The sequence below is a fragment of the Gorilla gorilla genome, chromosome 2, assembly GCF_029281585.2.
Source record: "Gorilla gorilla gorilla isolate KB3781 chromosome 2, NHGRI_mGorGor1-v2.1_pri, whole genome shotgun sequence".
Taxonomy (NCBI): Eukaryota; Metazoa; Chordata; class Mammalia; order Primates; family Hominidae; genus Gorilla; species Gorilla gorilla.
In genome coordinates, this window is record NC_086017.1 from 147,463,580 (window position 1) to 147,485,267 (window position 21,688).

General features: G+C 40.5%; 1 protein-coding gene across 2 annotated transcripts in view; it reads left to right on the forward strand.

The window, feature by feature from the left end:
- The window catches only part of PCCB (propionyl-CoA carboxylase subunit beta), a 78,270-nt gene that overhangs the window by 25,539 nt on the left and 31,043 nt on the right, over positions 1 to 21,688 (forward strand). For both annotated transcript variants that reach the window (XM_019023982.4, XM_031009183.3), the window contains exons 6-8: positions 6,618 to 6,728; positions 16,537 to 16,645; positions 20,702 to 20,822. In XM_019023982.4, the coding sequence (XP_018879527.4) occupies positions 6,618 to 6,728; positions 16,537 to 16,645; positions 20,702 to 20,822 (341 nt within the window). The remainder of the gene's footprint in view (positions 1 to 6,617; positions 6,729 to 16,536; positions 16,646 to 20,701; positions 20,823 to 21,688) is intronic.

The window sequence follows — 21,688 nt, forward strand, 5'->3', positions numbered from 1 at the left end:
TGGTGTGGTGGTCTCCTCCTTCCCTTAGGAGTAGGAATTCCTGAGAGCCAGGATAAGTTGATTGCTATTGTTCTTCTGGGTCTAGCCACCCAGTGGGGCTGCCCAACTCCAGGCTGGTGCTGGGGACTGTCTGCAAGGGATCCGGTAATGGGACCTGTCCTCAAGTCTCCCAGCAAGGGATATACCAACACTAGTGCTGATGGGAGTGTCAGGTGAGTGAGGTAGACTCTTTGAGGTTCCTTGGTTACAGAAAGCCTTAGTGTGCTGGCTTTCTCGAATGCTGGTTATAATAGTAGTGAACTGGTCACGTGGACAGATGCAGGACCTCCTGGTTAGCCAGGGTTTTGCAGGCAATGGTGATAGCTTAGGTCATGCACTGGTTTTCTCCTTTCTGTTCACAGTGTTATTCTACCTAGAGATGCTGTAGTGGACTGTGTTGGTTGGCATCCAGCCTGGAGGTAGCGTTTACAAAAGGGTACCAGCTGCAGTAGTAGCAGTGGGATTTGAGCTTGTCCTGTGTTGCCCAGGAGGTATTCTGGTTTCTCAGGTGACAATGGGGGCCATAAAGCTGCCAAAAGTTTCTGTCCTTTGTATTAAGTAACCAGGGTGGGTGGAGGGGTACAGCCAGGTGGGGGCTGGGTCAGGTGGGTCTACACTCTGTCTCTCCATGTGTGGGGAAAGCCGTGGCTCCTATGAGGGTTGGGGGGGCAGTTCTCAGGTCATTAGGGTAATGTTCCAGAGAGGAATATAACTGCCTCTACTGCACAGAAGAGATCACACAGTGTGTGGGGAGTAACAGGTGGCACTAAGCCTCACCCATATCCCACACGGTCGGAAAGGCAGATCTCACTCCCGCTGTGCTCTGCTAGCTGCACTGGGCTAAGTTCCAGGCAGCCTAGGCTCAGAACTCAAACCTGCCCCAGGCCATAAGCTTTCCCTGTGGGAAAGCAGCTGTGGCTTTCAGGCCATGCTCCTCCCAGGCCACCTGCAGGGCCAGGCACCTGGCTCCTGCACTTGTGGCTGCAGTGCACTTCCCCCTGCCCCTGGGAGGTATGGGTTCTGGACAAAGGAGTTCATCCTCACTCAGTGTTATATCTTGAAATGGGGAGATTCTTTCAACCTGCGACCACTACCTGAGCTTGTTGGCTGACTTCCCCAAGGTCCCCTGTGAGGTACAATAAAGAATGGCTTACCTTGGTCTGCACTGGAGACTGGGAATGCCTGCAAAGCACTTCCTGCTGCTGTTTCTACTTTTATATTTCTTACTGCTCCCTAAATCAGTCCCAGCCCTGGGTAAGGTTAAGGCCTTCCCCCATGGCCTGGATTTTCAGGTTCCCCAGTGGGAACCTGAAAGCAGCTTCTCTCTATCTCACACTCTGGAGACTTACAGTTTTTCCCTTGTCTTATGGTGTAGGCTGCAGACTGCCACTTCTTTAAAAGGTCTGTGGATTCTTTCAGTTTTCCTGTTAAGTTCCTGTGTGGCTTCTTGGAAAAAAGAGTCACCATGTGATTCTCAATACACTATTCTGTTCTTCCAAGTGGGAGAGGCATGCTAACACTGCCTCTTATCTGCCATCTTGGTGGGGGTGGAAAAACCAAAACCTCTCAAAGTATTTTCTAACTTCTCTTGTAGATTCTTCTTTTGCCTATTGCTTATTTAGAAGTGTTTTGATTAATTTTTATGTGTTTGTGAATTTTTCAGTTTTCCTATTGTTATTGAATTATAGTTTTATTCCATTGTAATCAGAAAAGATGTTTTTTATGATTCCAATCATTTTAAATTTAAGATTTGTTTTGTGGATTAATGTATGGTCTCTCCTGGAGAATGTTGCATATGCACTTGACAAGAATATATACTCTGTTGTTGGGTGGAGTGTTCTCTATAGGTCTTTTATATGTATTAGTTTATAGTGTTGTTCAAGTGTACTGTTAACTTACCGATCTTCTGTCTGGTTGTTCTGTCTATTATTAGAAGTGAGGTGTTAAGTCTGCAACTATTATTGTGCACCTATTTCTCCCCATAATTCTGTTAACTTTTGCTTTGTGTATTTTAGGGCTCTTGTTGCTTCATAGATTTTGGGGCTCTGTTAGGTGTGTTTATTTTTTTAACTGGTATATTTTCTAGATGTGAACCTTTTATCAGTATGTCTCTCTAGTAAGTTTTTGATTTAAAGTCTCTTTAGTCTGATAGTGATATAGCCACCTAGGGTCTATTTTGGTTACCCTTTGCATGGAATATTTTTTTCCATCCTTTAGTTTACCTCTTCATGTCTTTGTATCTAAAGTGAAGCTCCTGTAAATAGCATACAGATAGATTCTGGTTTTTAAATCCAATCTGTCAATCGCTGTCTTTTAATAGAAGAGTTTAATCCATTTATACTTAGCGTGATTGCTGAAAAAGAAGGATTTACTTCCGCCATTTAGTTATTTCTGTATGTGTTTTGGTTTTTTATGCCTCAGTTCCTCCATTATGGCCTTGGGGTGGTGATATTTAGTTGAGTTGTTTGCCTTTTTGATTCACTTCTTTCATTTTAATCATATTTTAAAGTTTGTTTTCTTAGTGGTTACCTTGGGGATTATAATTAATATCTTGAACTAGTTGGAAGAATACCAGGTTAGCTTTAGTAGTACGTAGACATACTGCTTCTGTAACTCTCCATCCTTCCTTTTTTATGTTGTTATTGTCATAGATTATATCTTTATACATGGTATACTCATTAACAACAGATTTATTATTGTTTCATATATTTGCATTTTATTTTTTATTTTTGTAAATTTTATTTTTTGTGCAGACTCCTCTGCTGGGGCCGCAACTGCTGAGAGGAGCCGCACATTTGCCTTTTAAATCACATAGGAAAAAGACATTACAAACCAAAGTACAACACTACTTTTATATTTACCTAGGAAGTTACATTTATTAGTGTTCTTTATTTTTTCTCATGACCTCATGTTACTGTCTAATATCCTTTTATTTCAGACTAAAGGACTCCCTGTAGAATTTCTTGTATGGCGTGTCTATTGCAAATGAATGCTCTCAGCTTTTGTTGACTTGGAAATGTCTTAATTTTCCCTTCTTGCTTGAAGGATAGTTTTGCTGGATATAAAGTTATTGGTTGACCAGTTATTTTGTTTCAATACTTCTTTTTTTCTTTTTGAGACAGAGTTTTGCTCTGTTGCCCAGGATGGAGTGCAGTGGTGCGATCTTGGTGCACAGCAACTCCGCCTGCTAGGCTCAAATGATTCTCCCTCCTCAGCCTCCTGAGTAGCTGGGGCCATAGGCATGCACCACCATGCCTAGCTAATTTTTGTATATTTTGTAAAGGCAGGGTTTCACCATGTTGCCCAGGTGGGTCTCAAACTCGTAGACTCAAGCAGTTCACCTGCCTTGGCCTCCCAAAGAGCTGCAATTACAGGCATGAGCCATTGTGCCCAGCCTTCTTTCAATACTTTATTTTGTTTTTATTTTTATTTTAGACACAGGGTCTTGCTGTGTCACGCAGAATAGAGCATGATCATGGCTCATTGCAGCATTGACCTTATAGGATCAAGCAGTCTTCCTACCTTGGCCTTCTGAGTAGCTGGTAGAACACCACTATGCCCGACCAACCAAAAAAACTTTTTGTAGAGATCAGGGCTCACTATATTGTCCAGGCTGGTCTCAAACTCTTGGCCTCAAGTGGTCCTCCTGCCTCATTCTCCCAAAGTGCTGGGATTACAGGTGTGAGCCAGTGCACCTGACTTTTCAGTACTTTAAATATGTCCCACTGCCTTCCTGCTTCCATGGTTAATCTTACTGAGGATCAGTTGCATGGGATCAGTTGCTTCTATCTTGCTGCTTTCAAGTTTCTCTTATTGTGTTTTGACAGTTTGACTATAATATGTCTCCGTGTAGATCTCTTTGAGTTCATACTGCTTGGAGTTTGTTGAGCTTCTTGGGTATGTATATTTATGTCTTTCATCAAATGTGGGAAGTTTTCAGTCATTATTTCTTCAAATCTTTGACCCTTTCTTTCTGTTCTTCTGAGGTTCCTGTAATGTGTATATTGGTATGTTTGGTTTCCCACAGGTCCCTCAGGCTCTATTAATTTCTCTTTTTCTTTTTTCTGGTTCCTTATACTGGATTATTTTGTTTTGTATTCCAGTTCCCTGATCCTTTTTTCTGCTTGCTTAAGTCTGCTGTTGAACCCCTGAAATGAATTTTTCATTTCAGTTATTGTCAACTCCAGGCTTTCTGCTTGGTTCCTTTTCATAATTTCTGTCTCTTTGTGGTCTCATTTTGTTCAGACATTGATTTCCTGATTTCCTGTAGTTTTTTCCCCCAACAGCTTTCTTTAGCTCATTGAACATATTTAAGACAGTTCATGTGCCATCTTTGACTATTAAGTCCAATATATGGGTTTCTTCAGAGATGATTTTTGTTAAATTATTTTTTTCTTGTGAATGGGCCATACTTGCTTATTTCTTTGTATGATTTGTGATTTTTGTTGAGGATGAGAAATTCTGAATATTATGTTTGGAAGTTTGGAAGTCTAGTTCTCCTACTTTTCAGGAATAGCCGATTTTTGCTTGTCAACTGCTGGATCCATCTGTTTGAACTTTTCCAAGCTGTTTTTGCAAAGAGTATGTTCCTTTTTTAATATGGCCATTGAAATTTTAGTTCTCTTGTCACTGTGTTTAACCAGCAATCCGACAATAATTTCCTTAAATATCTGTCTCCCAGAAGGGTGGAGGGGTGTGGAACAAACTACCTTTGTAAATCCCTTGTGGCTGGGAAGCTGCTTGAGCCAATCAGGGTTGAAACAATGCCAGCCTCTATGCTTAGCCCCTCAGCCATCAAAAGCAGTGGTCAGTAATCAGAACATACAACCTTGATTTTTCAAGGTTGAAAAACCAAGATGCAAAGGTTCTAATTTCCCAATCTGGCACCAACTAGCTACACTAGGAACATCCTCGTGGCTACCTGCCATGGGTTGTTGGCTGGGGGATTATAGCAGCCATGTTATTAATAAATGTGAAGTTTACTGAAATTTACTTGCTGTTTTATCAAACTCTCCTCTGGGCCCTGAAGTGTTTGAGTAGACTCCAGAGTTCAAAACTAGTTGCTTTAGACAGCTGAATAGTTGTTTTGATCTCAGATTCTTGGAGCTTCCTATTCTCTCTTCTGTGATGTCACTCAGTTTTTTTATGGTAAGCATATATTTTTAGTGTACCATTTTAATTTCTAGTGTTTTTTAGCTGTATTTTTTGAGTTATTTTTAGTAGTTGCTCTAAGGGTTACTATATATCTCTTAATTTATCACAATCTGCTTCAAATTAATACTGACTTAATTCTGGTAAAACAGGAACTTTGCTCCAATGTAGCTCCATTTTCTCCCCCTTCATTTGTGCTTTTATTGTTATGTAATACTCAAAACACTGTTAATTATTGCTTTATACAGTCTTGTTTTTCAAAGTATTAAGAAAAGAGAACTATACTTATGCAGTGTTTATAATCACATATTTATCATTTTCAGCACTCTTAATTGGTTCTTGTGGATTTGAATTATAGTCTGGTGTTATTTTCTTTCATCCAGTAGGACATTTTGAGCTGGTATGGGCAATGGTGGCAGCCTAGGTTAAGAATGCCATAGGCTTTCACTGTTCTTATCTCAACTTTAGTAGTTTTTCATGAATAAACACTTCTCAATTTGTTAAATTTGGCTCATTTTTAGAACCCCAAAATACTCGTTTTTGACAATGCTGTCCAGTTGTTTTTGGGGAGAGAATTTTCTGAACTCTTCACTCTGCCACAGCTGGAAGTCTCCCCTACTACCTTGATATCTTTGCAGAAAGCATAGATTACATTTTGCACTGTCCTTAGCTGTGTATAGATTGGGCTTAGAGCCAAGGCAGGCTGAAAAGTGAACCTACTTTTCCTAAGCTGATGGGACTTAGGAGAAGGAAAGAGGTTGGAAATAGGGCAAAGAATAATTGGGCCTTTTATCATCTTGCCTGGGTCTTTGAGCCCCCACATCCTATCTTTCCTGAGGCTTAGTCCTTCACAACACAGTGTCCTTATGGAGGCTTTCTGGCTCCTTCTACCGCCTTCTCTCCTGCATTCCTTGTCTGGGGATGGGCAGAGTAGACACTGGGTACTCAGTGTCAAGAAGCACCTGCTTGTACCCTTGCGTGCCTTCTGTGGAGGGTGTGGAGGGACTCAAAATAGAGGTCAGGGTGCCAAGATAAGTGTTGGCTCTGCAAACTCTGCATGAGGTTTTCAGTCTTCTTTCAGGCAGCTTTGCACAGACGGGGGGCTTTGCATTTGGAGCTGTGGTGAGGATGGTGGGATACACTCTGTACCTCATGCCCTTAGTGAAGGTTTTAGGGAACTGCTGCCCAGGAGGGGAGGGGAGAGAAAATATTTGCCTCAGAAAGTAATATGCTGACCATCCTACCAGTTACGGGGAGAAAATGCACATATAATTCTTAAAGAACTTTACTGATTAGGTCTGTTGCCTCCTGTATAGAATTTCTGTGGGAAAAAAGCCAAATGTTATCTTATTGTTGTCTTTATCTTTCCGCAGATAATGCCTCAAACATCTCTGTAACCAGATGCTTTTGCTTTTCTGTTTTGGCAGAGGAATGTTACGGCATCCGGAGTCATCCCTCAGATTTCTCTGATCATGGGCCCATGTGCTGGTGGGGCCGTCTACTCCCCAGCCCTAACAGACTTCACGTTCATGGTAAAGGTAAGAAAGAAGGGCCTGTTTGTGGTGCCGTTTGAGATTTGTGCAGTTCCTTACCTGCCATAAAAATAATTCCTGACCCAGATCTAGGTTGTTACCTGCATTCTCATTGGCTTTCAGCATAGTGATGATAAGGTGTTAGTGGAGAGAGGGTTTTGGCATGAAATCTGTAGCTTGTGGGGGTTCAGTGGCAGGGGGTGCTTATGTACTTCATTGGTGGGTGATTTTACTTGTTGATCTGAATTGCAAATGATTTTCAGGTAATCAAAGAATCCTGTCCTTTGACCAGATAGATGACTGTTTACTGAGTCCTATTCAAGAAGTTTCTCATGGAAGGCTTTTCTGTAATCTGTTTATTGGGAAGTTGTTTCTGATGTTTCACCTTTATTTCTTCAGCTCCTTGCCATTTTATTACATTGTGTCCATAATGGTAAAGGATAAATCTGATCTCACACTTCATTTTCAGAGGTACATATCTTTATTACATGACTTTAATGGACTTATATTTTAAAAATATTTTTAAATGAAGTCTATTTGAACTTATACATGAGTAATTACCATTCATCTCAAACCTTGCTTTAAAAAAATCAGCCTTTTCTTCTTAAAATATTAATAAAAATGAACACTGGATGCCAAGACAGAATGGTTGGGGAGAAAAAGTAGTGATAGCCATCCAACTTGAGGAGAGGAGTTCTAGAGGGAGTGTAAATGGGAAACCCTTTGTTCTCAAGGGAAGTTAGGCAGTAGGAATTCAAAAGTTTCACAAAGTGCTTACCACTTTGACCCAACTATTCTGTTCTTAGTGATATACCGAAAGTAGTGTAAGTGTTCAACAATAAGAGTGACTTTTATTAATCAAATTTAAGATGGGCCATACACAGTGTCTCACGCCTGTAATCCCAGCACTTGGGAGGCTGATGCAGGTGGATCACTTGAGCTCAGGAGTTTGAGACCAGCCTAGGCAACATAGCGAAACCCCATCTCTACAAAAAAAATACAAAAATTAGCTGGGCGTGGTGGTGCATACCCGTGGTCCCAGCTACTTGGGAGGCTGAGGTGGGAGGATCACTTGAGCCCAGAAGGTCAAGGCAGCAGTGAGCCAAGATCGTGCCACTGCACTCTAGCTCTGGGTGACAGAGGAAGACCCTGCCTTAGAAAAAGAAAAAAAAAAAAAAAAAGTAACATGACCACTTCTCTTACTTGGTGGACGATGCAGAATTTTCTGAACTTTGCTTACTAAATCTATATATGCACACCTAGCTGGTGCTACCCCCATTCTCTCCTCCTTCCTGCCTGTTAATGAAGGGAGGTGTGGGATCAATTCCTCTGGCTAGAGCCATCCTTTCCTCCTGCTACACACATCCACATTGCTGAATATAACTCTGCACCCTTCTTCAGGACCCTTATACTGTTCCTTTTCTCCTTTCTCTTTAGTATCTTCAGTCTGTCCGTTGGTACTAGATCCTCCCATCAAAACTTAATCACACTCAGGTCTTTCCTATCATCAAAACAAAAACTGTCCTCTAGTTGGCGTACTCCTGTAGCTCTTGCTGTGTTTCTCTCTTGCCATCCCGTTCTTTAACATGTGTTAATTTAGCTTTGTCCCCTAGAGCACTAAATCGTTTTTTTTTAAAGGTCCTCAGTGACTTGCATCACTGTAAATGCAGTTTAACTCTCATTTTCCTGTCTTTCAACAGTATTCCCTTGGCTTCCATTATACCATACTCTGGCATTTCTTCTCACAACTCTGACCATACCTTCCTGGTTTCCATTGGCAATTTACATGATTCCATTCAGACTCTAGATGCTGGAGTTCATTTCAACTGCTTTCTCTTTTAATTCTGTGTTTTATTCTAAGCAATCTCATTTTCTGCTTACAAAACTTTAGTTAATAATTGCATATTAGTGAGACTTCCTCTCTTGTCCTCAGCAACATTATTAAGCTGTCACCATTCTACATCTTAAATATTCTGTGTATTTAATGAGAGTGCAGTGGAAAATACTAAGTCTTTTTTAAAGGACTACACAAGGTAATTATAAAGTTCTTATGGGAAGAAGAAACACCATGCAAGAATAAACATTCTATGAAAGTAGTGTAATGAGGAGTTAGCCCTACCAGGTGCCAGGATATAAAACTACGATAACTAAAACAGTCTGAAGAACTTGTAAGTAAATGGACAGAAAGACCAAGGGACATTACAGAATTGATACATAGATCTACATCTATTTGGACATTATGATGAGAAGGATATTATTCTAAGCAGAGTCACTGATAATAACAATTTCTTATGTCAGAGATACCAGTGATTGCTGCATCACTAAATCCAGTTGACATTTCTCACCCTTTGTCTTACCTGTTGACAACATTTGCTCTAGCTGATCACTCCAGTCTCATGACTTTAAATACTGATCCATATGCTGACAACTCTCAAATCTCAAATATAATCCTCCAGGATTATATTTTTAAGAGCCTACCAGAATTTCCATTTGGACTTTAATGGGTATCTCAAACTTAACAGGTTTTGATTTCTACCAAGCTTCTCCTGCATTGTTCTCCTGCAGCCTTCGCCATTTTAAATGGCAAGTCTAGTCTTCCAGTGGCTCAGGTAAAAGCTTTGACACTGCCTTGACTCGTCTTTTGCTATCACATCCCAAATTTAGTCAGAAGGTCCTGTTGGCTTTACTTTAGAATATAATCCACAATATAATCAAATTGCTTCTTAGCACGACTACTTACTTCTTACTAACAAAACTGCTACCACTTTGATTCAAGCACATCATTTCCCACCTGATTATTACAGAATCCTCCTGACTGGTCTCCCTGCTTCTGAACCTGGGAGCTGAAGGTTGCAGTGAGCGCTTTGGGAGGCTGAGGCGGGTGGATCACTTGAGGCTAGTAGTTTGAGACCAGCATGGCCAACATGATGAAACCCTGTCTCTACTAAAAATACAAAAATTAGCCAAGCGTGGTGGTACGTGCTTGTAATACCAGCTACTCGGGAGGCTGAAGCAGGAGAATCGCTTGAACCTGAGAGGCGGAGGTTGCAGTGAACCAAGATCGTGCCACTGCACTCCAGCCTAGGTGGCAGAGCAAGACTCTGTCTCGGAAAAAAAAAATAATAATAAAAATAACCCAGGTCAGGAAATAGCTCTTCAAGAGCCCTGTCATCATGATCCTTTCTAAGGATCATTGTAGCCTCCATCCTGCTTAGAATTTGTTATTAATAATAATTCTTTATTGTCTCAGCTTTTATGGTAATGTTTTTATTTGCTTTGCTTCATAGTTGAAAATAAAAATTGCCTCCCTAAACAATGTGGATTAGCGTTTCCTGTTTTGACCTTTACGTTAAGTGAAACCATATAATATGCTTTCTTTTGTGCATGGCTTCTGGCTCATTATGTTTTTAAGATTTATCTATGTTGTTCTTTGAAAATGTAGTTCATTCACTTTAATAGCTGTGTAGTATGTGTGTGTGTTTTTTTTCTTTTGTGTGTGTTTGGTGTGTTTTTTTTTTTTTTTTTTGAGACAGAGTTTTGCTCTGTCACCCAGGCTGGAGTGCAGTGACATGGATCTCACCTCACTGGAACCTTTGCCTCCTCGGTTTAAGTGATTCTCACACCTCAGCCTCCCATGTAGCTGGGACTACAGGCGTGTGCCACCACACACCTGGCTAATTTTTTGTATTTTTGGTGGAGATGGATTTTGCTGTGTTGGCCAGGGTGGTCTCCAACTCTTGGCCTCAAGTAATCTGCCGGCCTCAGCCTCCTAAAGTGCTGGGAGTATAGGCATGAGCCACTGTGCCCAGCTATAGTAAATATTTCTTAACATATTCATTCATTCCACTGCAGATGGACATTTGAATTATTTCAAGATTTTTGCCATTGCAAATGATGCTGATGTAAATATTTTTCTATATGTATCTTGGTGCGCACATTTTATTTTCTGGTGCTGATGTAAACATTTCACATTAGAGGCAATCTTAGGTCATAGGATATATATGTCTTCAGCTTCTCTAGGTAATGCCCGTCTGTTTACTAAACAGGTTGCAGCCAGCAGTTTGAGAATTTCACTTGTTTCACATCCTTGCCAGCACTTACATTAACATAGTTTAATTGTGCCAGTTTGATGCTTGTGGTATAGTCTCTTATTGTGTTGTCAATTTGCATTGACTCAATTTGCATTAGTCCATGACTGATAAAGCTGAGTGCCTTTTCGTATGATTCCTGTTCTTCTAAATTAAGGTATGTTTATGACTCAATGTAGTCTATCTTGGTGAAGGTTCCATGGGAGCTTGAGAAGAAAGCGTATTTTGTTGTTAGATGAAGTATGTCCATCATATCCTGTTTATTGGTACTGTTTTAATTTTAAAAATGATTTCTATTTATTTTACTTCTTAAAATGTTTATTATTTTTTTTTATTTTTTGAGACGGAGTCTCCCCCTCTCACCCAGGCTGGAGTGCAGTGGTGTGATCTTGGCTCATTGCAACCTTCGGCTCCCAGGTTCAAGTGATCCTCCTGCCTCAGCCTCCTGTGTAGCTGGGACTACAGGCACACACTGCCATGCCTGCCTAATTTTTTGTTTTTTTTTGTAGAGAACTGGTCTCACTGTGTTGCTGAGACTGGTCTTGAACTCCTGGGCTCAAGCAATCGTCCTCCCTCCCAAAGTGCTGGGATTACGGGTATAAGCCACCGCACCTGGTCTATAAAAATGTTTAGAGACAGGGTCTCACTCTGTTGCCCAGGCTGGAGTGCAGTGGTATGATCATAGCTTACCACAGCCTCGACCTGCTGGGCTCAAGTGATCCTCCTGTGTAGCTGGGATTACAGGCACATACCAACACACCTGGCTAATTTTTTATTTATTTTATTTATTTATTTGAGACAAGGTCTCGTCCTGTCGCCCATGCTGAAGAGCAGTGGTGCAATCTCGGCTCACTGCATCCTTGACCTCCTGGGGTCAAGCAATCCTCTCACCTTAGCCTCCTGAGTAGCTGGGACTATAGTTGTGTGCCACCATGCCTGGCCAATTTTTTTATTTTTGTAGAGACAGGGTCTCACCATGTTGGCCAGGCTAATTTTTATTTATTTTAATTTTTGTAGAGATGGGGTCTTGCCATATTGTCATAGGCTGGTCTTAACCCCTGGCCTCAAGTAATCCTCTCACCTAGGGCCCTTGAGTTGCTGGGATTATAGGCATGAGACACTGTGCCCAGCTGATTGGTGTTACTGAGTTCATCTGTGTCTTTACTGTTTCTGCCTGCTGGATCTGTCCACTTTTGATAGAGGACTGTTGAGATCTTCAGCTGTAATCATGGATTCATCTATTTCTCCTTCCAGTGCTATCAGTATTTGCCTCATGTTATTTTGATGCTCTGTTGTTAGGTGCATACACATGAAGGACTGTTTGTCTCCTTGGAGAATTGACCCCTTTATCATTATGCAGAATTCCTCTGTATAATAACTTTCCTTGGTCTGAAGCCTTTTCTCTCTGAAATTAATATAGCTACTCCTGATTTCTTTTGATTAGTCTTAGCATGTAATATCTTTCTGCATTCATTTACTTTTAATCTTTATGTCTATTTCAAGTGGGTTTTTTGTAGACATCCCTTATAGTTGTGTCTTGTTTCTTGATCTAGTCTGACAATCCGTCTTTTAATTGATACATTTAGACCATTGACATTCAGAGAGATTGTTGGTATAGTTGGATTAGTATCTACCATATTTGTTACTGTTTTCTTTTTGTTGTATTTGTTCTTATTTTTGTCTTCCACTTTTCTGCCTTTTGTGATTTTAATTGAGCATTCTATATGATTCCATTTTTCTCCTTTATTAACATGTTATACTTTTTTTTTTTTTTACCTTCTTCAGTGGTTGCCTTAGAGGTTGCAATATAATTTACAGCTATTTTAAGTTAATTTCAGATAACACTTTTCTGCTTCCCAGGTTATATGAGTACCTTATAATAGCAAAATCATTCTAATTCCTTCCTCCTATCCCTCATATGATATATATAAAATGTGTGTACATAATTGTGCTTGGTCTTAGCCAAAAGGCTGAGAAGCGAAGTGCACATAATTCAATTGTACATAATTGAATTTTTGCTATTACTTTGAATCAGAAGTTTTCATTTTACCTTCATTTATTCCTTCTTGAATGCTTTCTTTCTTTCTTTATGTAGATAGAAGTTTCTGATCTTTATCATTTACCTTTTCTGTAAAGAATTTTGCTTAACATTTTTTGCAAGGCAGGTCTACTGGCAGGAGATTACCTCAAGTTTTGTTTGTTTGAGAAGGTCTGTATTTTTCCTTCACTTTTGAAGAATAATTTTGCAGAGCACAGAATTCTAGGTTGGTAGGATCTTTCCCCTCAACACTTTAAATATTTCATTCCACTCTCTTTGTTCTTGCATAGTTTCTAAGAAAAATTTGGATATAATTATTATTTTTGGTCCTCTATAGGCAAAATGTTTTTTTCTTGTGGCTGCCTTTAGGATATTTTCTTTATAATTGATTTTCTGTAGTTTGGAAATAATGTCCTAAGTGTAGTTTTTTGGTTTTTTTTGTTTGTTTTTTGTTTTTTTAGAGATGGGGGTCTCCCTGTGTTTCCCAGGCTGGTTCAAACTCCTGGGCTCACATGGTCTTCCTGCCTCAGCCTCATGAGTGGCTGGGACAACAGGTGTGCACCACTATACCTAGCTTTCTCTGTGTAGTTTTTTTTTTTTTTTTTTTTTTTTTTTTTTTTGGCGTTCATCTTGCTTGATGGTCTCCGAGTTTATTGGATCTGTGGTTTGGTGTCTGACAATTTGGGGAACTTTTCTGTCATTATTGCTTCCTATATTCTGTTCTTTTTTCTCTTTCTGCTCCTTCTGGAATTCTCATTATGTATATGTTACATCGTTTGTAATTTGTGCCACAGTTTTTAGATACTCCAGTTTAGTTTTGTTTTTTTTTTTTGATCCATTTTTTTCTCTTCGCTTTTCAATTTGAGTGGTTTCTCTTGAGATATCCTCAAGCTCAGAGATTCTTTCCTCAAGCATGCCCAGTCTACCAAAAAACATCAAATGCATTCTTTATTTCTGTTGCAGTGTTTCCAATCCCTGGTATATTTTATTTTTTTAGAATTTCCATTTCTCTGCTTACATTGCTCATCTGTTCTTGCTTGCTGTCTACTCTATCCATGAGAGCCCTTAAACCATTTTGTTTGTTTTTGTTTTTTGAGATGGAGTCTTGCTGTCTTGGCCAGGCTAGTGTCGAACACCTGGGCTCAAGTGATCCTCCCACCTCAGCCTCCTGAGTACCCAAGACTACAGACACATGCCATTACACCTGGCAAACATCTTAATTGTAGTTGTTTCAAATTTCTGGTCTGATAATTCCAACATTTCTGCTACATCTGATTCCAGTTCTGATGCTTATTCTCTCTTCAAACTTTGTTTTTTGTCTTTTAGTATGTCTTATGACTTATTCCTGATAGCTGGACATGATACACTAGGTAAAAGGAACTATTGTAAATAGGCCCTTAGTAATGATAAGGAGCTGGGGAAGAGGAAGTGTTCTGTAGTCTTATGAGTAGGTGTCAGTCTTTTAGTGAGCCTGTGCCTCTGAACTATCAATGTCATGTGTCTCAGTCTCTCTTACTTTTTTGGTGGGACGGTGGCTAGAGCAGGTTGGGTCTGGCCATTTCCCCTCTTCCACATGGAAAGCAAGAGCTGGCTTGAGTTTGGTATTTTTCTTCCCTCGCGTCAGCAGTTTCTGATAAAACTTCAGCAGGTTAGGCTCTTATTATATACTTTTGCCTGAGAGCAGACCCTGTTAAGAATGATGCTCTGGTGCGTTTCGGAAGGGTCTTTTTTTTTTCCCCATGCATGTCAGAAGCATGAGGGAGTTTTTCTCTGATTATCACTGTGAGAACCTTGTTGAGTTCCTAGAGGTAAAACTCACAAAAGTGTGGGAGCCCCAATGACTGGCCGGCCCTGGAGTCTTGATCTCTCCGACTTGTCCATGCTGGGCCTCCAGCAATTTGTCAGTTATAGTTCCGGTTTTCCTACATCAGCCCTGGCTCTGGGGGAGATTTGTGCTTGTGGGTTTCTGCCCTGCAAGGCTCAATTTTCTGCATTTGCCAGTTGGTCTCCAGTTTTGGGGTGCTTTGTTCTGCGACCTCACCTCTTTGATGGACCTAAGAAAAACTGTTGGTTTTTCCCCCGCAACTTTTTCAGCTTTTAATTTGTTAGGAAGGAGTATCAACTTTCAGCTTCTTATGTGCTGGACTAGAAACCTGAAATTTTGTGTCTCTAGTTTTTTTTTTTAACAGTTTCAAATAAGGCTGCTATAAACATTTGTTTAGAAGTCTGTGTGAAGTGGGGAAGACCTTTGTAGCTAGACCTTTCTAGCAAGATTTCAAACCAAGAAGCCATAAGATAAAAGACTGATATAATGCATATGATAGACTAAGGACTGATTTCCCTAGTATATAAAAAAGCCAATGATGTATTAGAAATGGGCAAATAACATGAATAGTGAGTTCAGAGAGCGCTGTAGTAATATTTATTGCAGAATTGCTTATTATACTAAAGTTTTGGAAACAACCTTCATGACCATCAATTGGTGAAAGTTATGATACAAATCCTACTATACTGATATGGAATAGAATGATCTTCAAGCTAGAAAAACAAATTTGAGAACAGTGTGTATTGAACACTATGTGTATTGAACACAATGTGTATTGAACACTGTGTGTATTGAAAGAATGTGTTGGGAAGAAAATGTTTGCGTTAGAAAGTGTTTGTGTTAGATAATGTTTGTGTTAGAAGATAAGAGGGCAAAGAGGGCAAATATATATATAAATGCACATGGATGCATGGGTGTCTCTGTAGAGAGAAGAAACTGACAGAGGGTATGCCTTAGGGGAGGCGAATTGGAGGCCTGGAAGTAAGGGCTGGGCTGTAGACTTTCCACTGTATCTCCTGTTCCTCTGTTTAAATCTTATGCAGTATGCTTATATTATCTATATATTAGAAACTAAAAATTAAAAGCCTATCACTCTTTAATACCAAAGCATTGATTTATTAGTTTTTTTGTTTTTGTTTTTGAGACAGGTTTTTACTCTGTCACCCAGGCTGGAGTGCAGTGGTGCAAGCAATCATAGCTCACTGCAACTCAAGTGATTCTCCCACCTCACTCTCCTGAATAGCTAGGACTACAGGCACATGCCACCAGGCCTACCTAATTGAAACAAATTTTTATGGAGACTGGGTCTCGCTATGTTGTCAGGCTGGTCTTGAACTCCTGGCCTGAAGTGATCCTCCTGCCTTGGCTTTCCAAAGTGTTGGGATTACAGATGTGAGCCACTGTAACCCACTGATTTATCAATATTTTTAAGTAGCTTCATTTAAAGTGACTGGTTGCATACAGTCTCCATCTCAGTTTCCTCATATGTAAATGAGGGTGATAATAGTACTTAGGCTTTAGTGACACAGTTTTGTGAAGTGCTTAAAAAACTTCTTGGTGCACAGCAAGCTCTGAGTAAGAGCCACCTGTTACTGTGTTCTACAGATGAATGACCTTGAGATGTTAGCCACATTGCAAGTTAACTTCTGAGGTAGAACCGTGCAACAGAAATTTTTTAAAAAAGACAATAAGGCAGGGAAAACTTGGGTCTTTAGTTTGGATTCGTATCTTTAAGCTACATCCTATCCTCATTCAGCCACGTCACTATCTTCTCTGCATTTGTCATCTTGGCTGAATCAACTCTAAGGCTGTGACCAGCTCTGGTGCTCTGAGGTTGACTGTTCTGGAAATCTTTTATTTCAGGACACCTCCTACCTGTTCATCACTGGCCCTGATGTTGTGAAGTCTGTCACCAATGAGGATGTTACCCAGGAGGAGCTCGGTGGTGCCAAGACCCACACCACCGTGTCAGGTGAGAGGCCTTGAAGATGACCTTGTTGTTTTCAAACATTGAGAAGAGGGCATTGCCAAAGAGCCTGGTGGCAGTTTTTAAGAAATATTACTTAATTGGCAGACCTTATTTGGGAAGACGGTGGTACAGTCTATTGTACTACAGTACAGTGTATTGTTTACAGATATAGTGATAAAGGTAGATTTAGTATATAAAATTTATTAAATAACACGCTATTAGTAATGCCTGGTTATTCTTTAAAACAATTTAAAGCTAGTTGCTGGAATGGTGATTATAAGTAGGTATGATTTATGTATGTACAGTTGAACCTTTGAAAAAAAATTTTATCTTATTGTGACATTTTTTATTCTAAGGTTGGTATATATCTTAGAGTACATAAGTGTTTTCCAATCATTGGCCAGGTGCATGATGGTCATATATCATGTGTTGATGAATTTGGTCATAGTTGTTAACTTCTTTTTTTTTTTTTTGAGACAGGATCCAGCTCTGTGGCGCAGGCTGGAGTGCAGTGACACAATCTTAGCTTATTGCAACCTCCGCCTCCCAGGCTCAAGCAATCCTCCCCCCACAGACTCTTGGGTAGCTGGGACTACAGGCATGCACCACCACACCCAGCAAATTTTTTTTTTTTTGGTAGAGATGGGGTTTTACCATGTTGCCAGACTGGTGTCAGACTCTTGGCTTCCCAAAGTGCTGGGATTACAGGCATGAGCCACCATACCTGGCTTTTGTTTTGTTTTGTTTTTGAGATAGGGTCTCATGCTGTTGCCCAGGCTGGAGTGTAGGACACAGTGATAGCTCACTGTAGCCTCAGTCTTCCGGGCTCAAGTAATTCTTCTGCCTCAGCCTCTCTAGTAGCTGGGATTACAGGTATGTCACATCATACCCAGGTAATTTTTATTTTTAATATTTTTTTGTAGAGATGTGGTCTCACTGTGTTGCCCAGGTTGGTCTCGAACTCCTGGGCTTGAGCAGTCCTCCCACTTCGACCTCCCAAAGTGCTGGGATTACAGGCGTGAGCCACCATGTCCGGCTAGTTGTTCACAACTTTAAGATTACATATCAAGTTTAAAATGTATAAAGATTATTCTGTGCCTCAGCACTGAAACAAAAAGTTCTTGTTTAAACAGAAAGGCATGGAATTGGGAGTAGGGCATGATTCTGATATTAGTGAAGACATGTTAGCTGTTGGAGTAATTATTGCAATTCCATGTTTTCTTGTAAAAGAAACCACCCAGCTGTGAATGGATTACCTACCACACAGCAATGTAACTAAAGACAGGAGAAATTGCTTCTCTGAGAGATTTTACAGCAGTGAGAGGCTGGCATGCCTGATTTATGCACCTCATTGTACTGTGGTTAAGGCATTGGGTCAGCATTTAATTGTCAGCATTTCTTCCCAGTGTCCCTAAAGTAGAGATGTGTCTTATCAGTGAAGTCTTAGATTAGATGAAATGTAGTTTTAAAAAAGTTAGGGCTCTTGATCCCCCACCCACAAAAATTGTTTCTCCCATGTCAGGTTGGCATCGATCTTGACTCATTCCTTTCCCTTACCTATCAGCATCATTTAGCCCCATCTTTAAGACATGTCTAGAATCAGAACACTTCTTAGCATCAACTCCAGCACGGCCTGATGCCATGCTATTGTCTCAGGGCTTTATTGGCAGCAGCCTGTTTTTCTTGCTGGGATATAATATAAAGCTGGGTCTTGATGGTATCTTAGATTTGATGAAATATGCTGTTTATTTTTCCCCATTTTAATAGCATTATATGTTTGTAGTACAAAACTTAGAAAACATACAAAGCATAAAAACTGCTAGATATTCCATCATCCACAGATAATCACTAGTGATTTTTTGGTTATACCCTTGCAGTCTTTTCACGCACATGAGCGTGAATACACATACACTTACTCAAACATAGGTATGGACATACTCTTATGTAACCCGAGTTTTTTTTTTTTTTACTTGACAGCTTAAAGTAATGAATGTCTGCCCATGACATTAAAGTTTCTTCTGTAGCACAATCTCAAGTACGTTTTGTTTGTTTTTTGATTGTAGGGCAGTATGTGGTTTTCTTTCTGGGCCTGAGGCTCTTTGATGGGCTGTGTCTGATGCACTTGGCCCTGTATCCCCAGGGCAAGGCACAAAAAGGTGCTCTGTACATATATTTTTCTCTCTTTTCTTTTTTCTTTTGTGGTAACAGCTTTATTGAGATGTAATTCATATACCGTATATTTTAAACACCTATTTATAGTGTACAATTCAGTGGTTTTTAAAATACATTCAGAGTTGCATAATTATTACCACAATCAATTTTAGGACCTTGTCATCACCCCAAGAAGAAACCCTGTGCCCATTAGCAGTCACTCTGCATTTCAACCACAGATACTTCTGCTCTAGGCAATTACCAGGCTACTTTCTGCCTCTGTGGATTTTTTCATTCTGGACATTTCCTAGAAATGGAATCATATAATATGTGATCTTTTGTAACTGGTTGCTTTTACTTAGCATAATGTTGTTAAAGGCTCATCCATGTTGTATCATGAATCAGTACTTTATTCATTTTTATGGCTGAATAATATTCCAGTGTGTGGATATACCACATCTAGTTTATTCATTGACCAGTTAATAGACACTGGGTCATTTCCACTTTTTGGCTATCATAAATATTAATACTTATATGCAAGTTTTTGGGTAGACATATGTTTTCATTTCTCTTTGATTTCTGAGTTAAATGATAACTCGATGTTTAACTTTTAAGGAACTGACAGACTCTCTTCCAAAGTGGCTGTACCCATTTATAAATATTTTTTGAATGAAAGAATTCTGTCATGCTGAAAACGCTTTTTATTCAACAAATACTCATTTAGAATATGTGGAAAAAGGCAAATAGCAAAGGAATTAAAAATTTAAAATAGAATAATAAAAATGTAAAACAAAACAAAACAAAACAAATATTCATCGAGTACCTATGTGTGAAGCATTGTTTTAGGTGCTAGGAATACATCTGTGGACAGAACAAAAGAAAGAGACCTGCCCATATGGGGCTTATATTCTAGTAGAGGAGATAGACAATAAACATTGTAAATAAGTACACTATGCAGTATGTTAGAAGGCAATACGTGCTATGGAAAAAGTATAACAGGGTAAAGGGGACTGGGATTGTTGTAGTTTCAAATAGGGTGGTAACAGTAGGCCTCACTGAGGTTAGGAGCTGAGCAGATTTTAGGAGTTAACTGCATTGATATGTAAGTGGGGAGCATTGCTGGCAGAGGGGAACAGCTTATGCAAAGGCTCTCGGTAGGAGAGTGACTGGCCCGATCAGTGAACAAGGAGGATCATTGGAGTAGAGACATGACACGATCTGACTTAAAAAGCTGTGTCTGTCAGCTTTGTGGACAAGAGACCGTAGGGGCAATGGTGAAAGAAAGGAGTCTGGTGGGATGAACCTGGGGAGAGAGTTCTTGGCTCCGCTTTCTCCATCATACCTATGGCCTTGTTTGGCTGCTCTGTGATTTCAGAGTGCTCTTCAAGAATTATGGCTTGATTCCTCACTAGGGGCAGGTGGCTCCCCTCCTTTCCTTCCACTGTTGCTGAGCACCTGTTTGCCAGGTACATTATTCTTAATGTTGGCCAGGCCTGATCTTACCCTTTTGGAGCTGATATTCCAGGAGAGATGTCCGGCAGTAAACAGGGAAATAGGTGATGCAGAGAAAAGTACAGGAGGAGAACTCCCGCATGGTATAGGGATGGATAGTGAAGGATCTGGGAGTGGGTGTGGAGGTGACATTAGAGCAAGGACCTGAATAAAGAAAGGTGTGACCCCTGTAGAGATGTGGTTGCAGAACAGAGGGAACATGTGCTGCATGAGTTGAAGGATCACCCGGAAGGTATGTATTATGTGGCATTACATCCTCAGTGGAGGGTGCAGAGAACAGAGCTATCAGCACGGTCTGCTACTGACATGCCCTAGAAGGGCGCAGTCAGGCATGAAGCAGCAACTTTGGGCTGGCTGGTACCCTGACTCAATCATATATGCTCCCTGTTCTCTTAGGTGTGGCCCACAGAGCTTTTGAAAATGATGTTGATGCCTTGTGTAATCTCCGGGATTTCTTCAACTACCTGCCCCTGAGCAGTCAGGACCCGGCTCCCGTCCGTGAGTGCCATGATCCCAGGTGGGTTGTAGGCCGGTGCACCTTCTCTCATTTTGCAGTGTAGCTTGCCTTTCTCTGCCCTGACAGGACCCCCAGGGTCTGCCTTGTTGGGCAAGTTGCAGCAGAGTGTGGTAGAGTGGCTCCCAGGTGTGGGGATGATGTCATGTTTGGCTATAGGAGCAAAGAAAGATGATTTTATTTACCTTTTTCCTCTCTGTAATATCTAATGTATATCTTGGCGGTGAAGAGTGGCCCAAAACATTTTTAAAGAAAAATTTTTTGATTTCTAAGAAACTCTCAAGTTATCTGGAATTAGAGATTCAAGTTTTTTTTGGTCTGGCCTAGTCCCCATGAAGAAGTCTCCCATTTCCTTTCCTTCCCCTCACCCACAAAAGGAAGAGCCATGATTCTTCTTATGCTGACTATACCTGGCTTTTTTTCTCTCTAAAGTGACTGGTTCCTGGGCTCTACCTAGTTGTCCTTTTGAAATAAATAAATGTAAAATGATGCAAACAACATGCCCTTTAGGAAACATGTTTATGCATACTGCTTATAGCCAGAGGCTGGGGCAGTCCTGGGGAAGGGTGTGTTGCTGGCCATCTGGTGAAGACCTTTCCTTTTGCTGTTGGAGTCTACCACCTGTTGTGGAGGCACCATAGAGTAAAGTGGAGGCCCTGCCCAGGAACTGCTCCACACCTCTAGCCGTTCCATTTTATTTCCTCTCCAAATTATAAGCACTCACTTGGCCTGGACTTTCTTCTGCAGAAGGGATTTGAAATTGTATTCTTTGGGAAGAGGTCATTTTCAGATGCTATCCTGTAGCTTAAACCTGGACTCCTTCCTGTGGGGCCTGGTCTGGGCCAGGGATGCTCTGAAGAGTTGTGTTG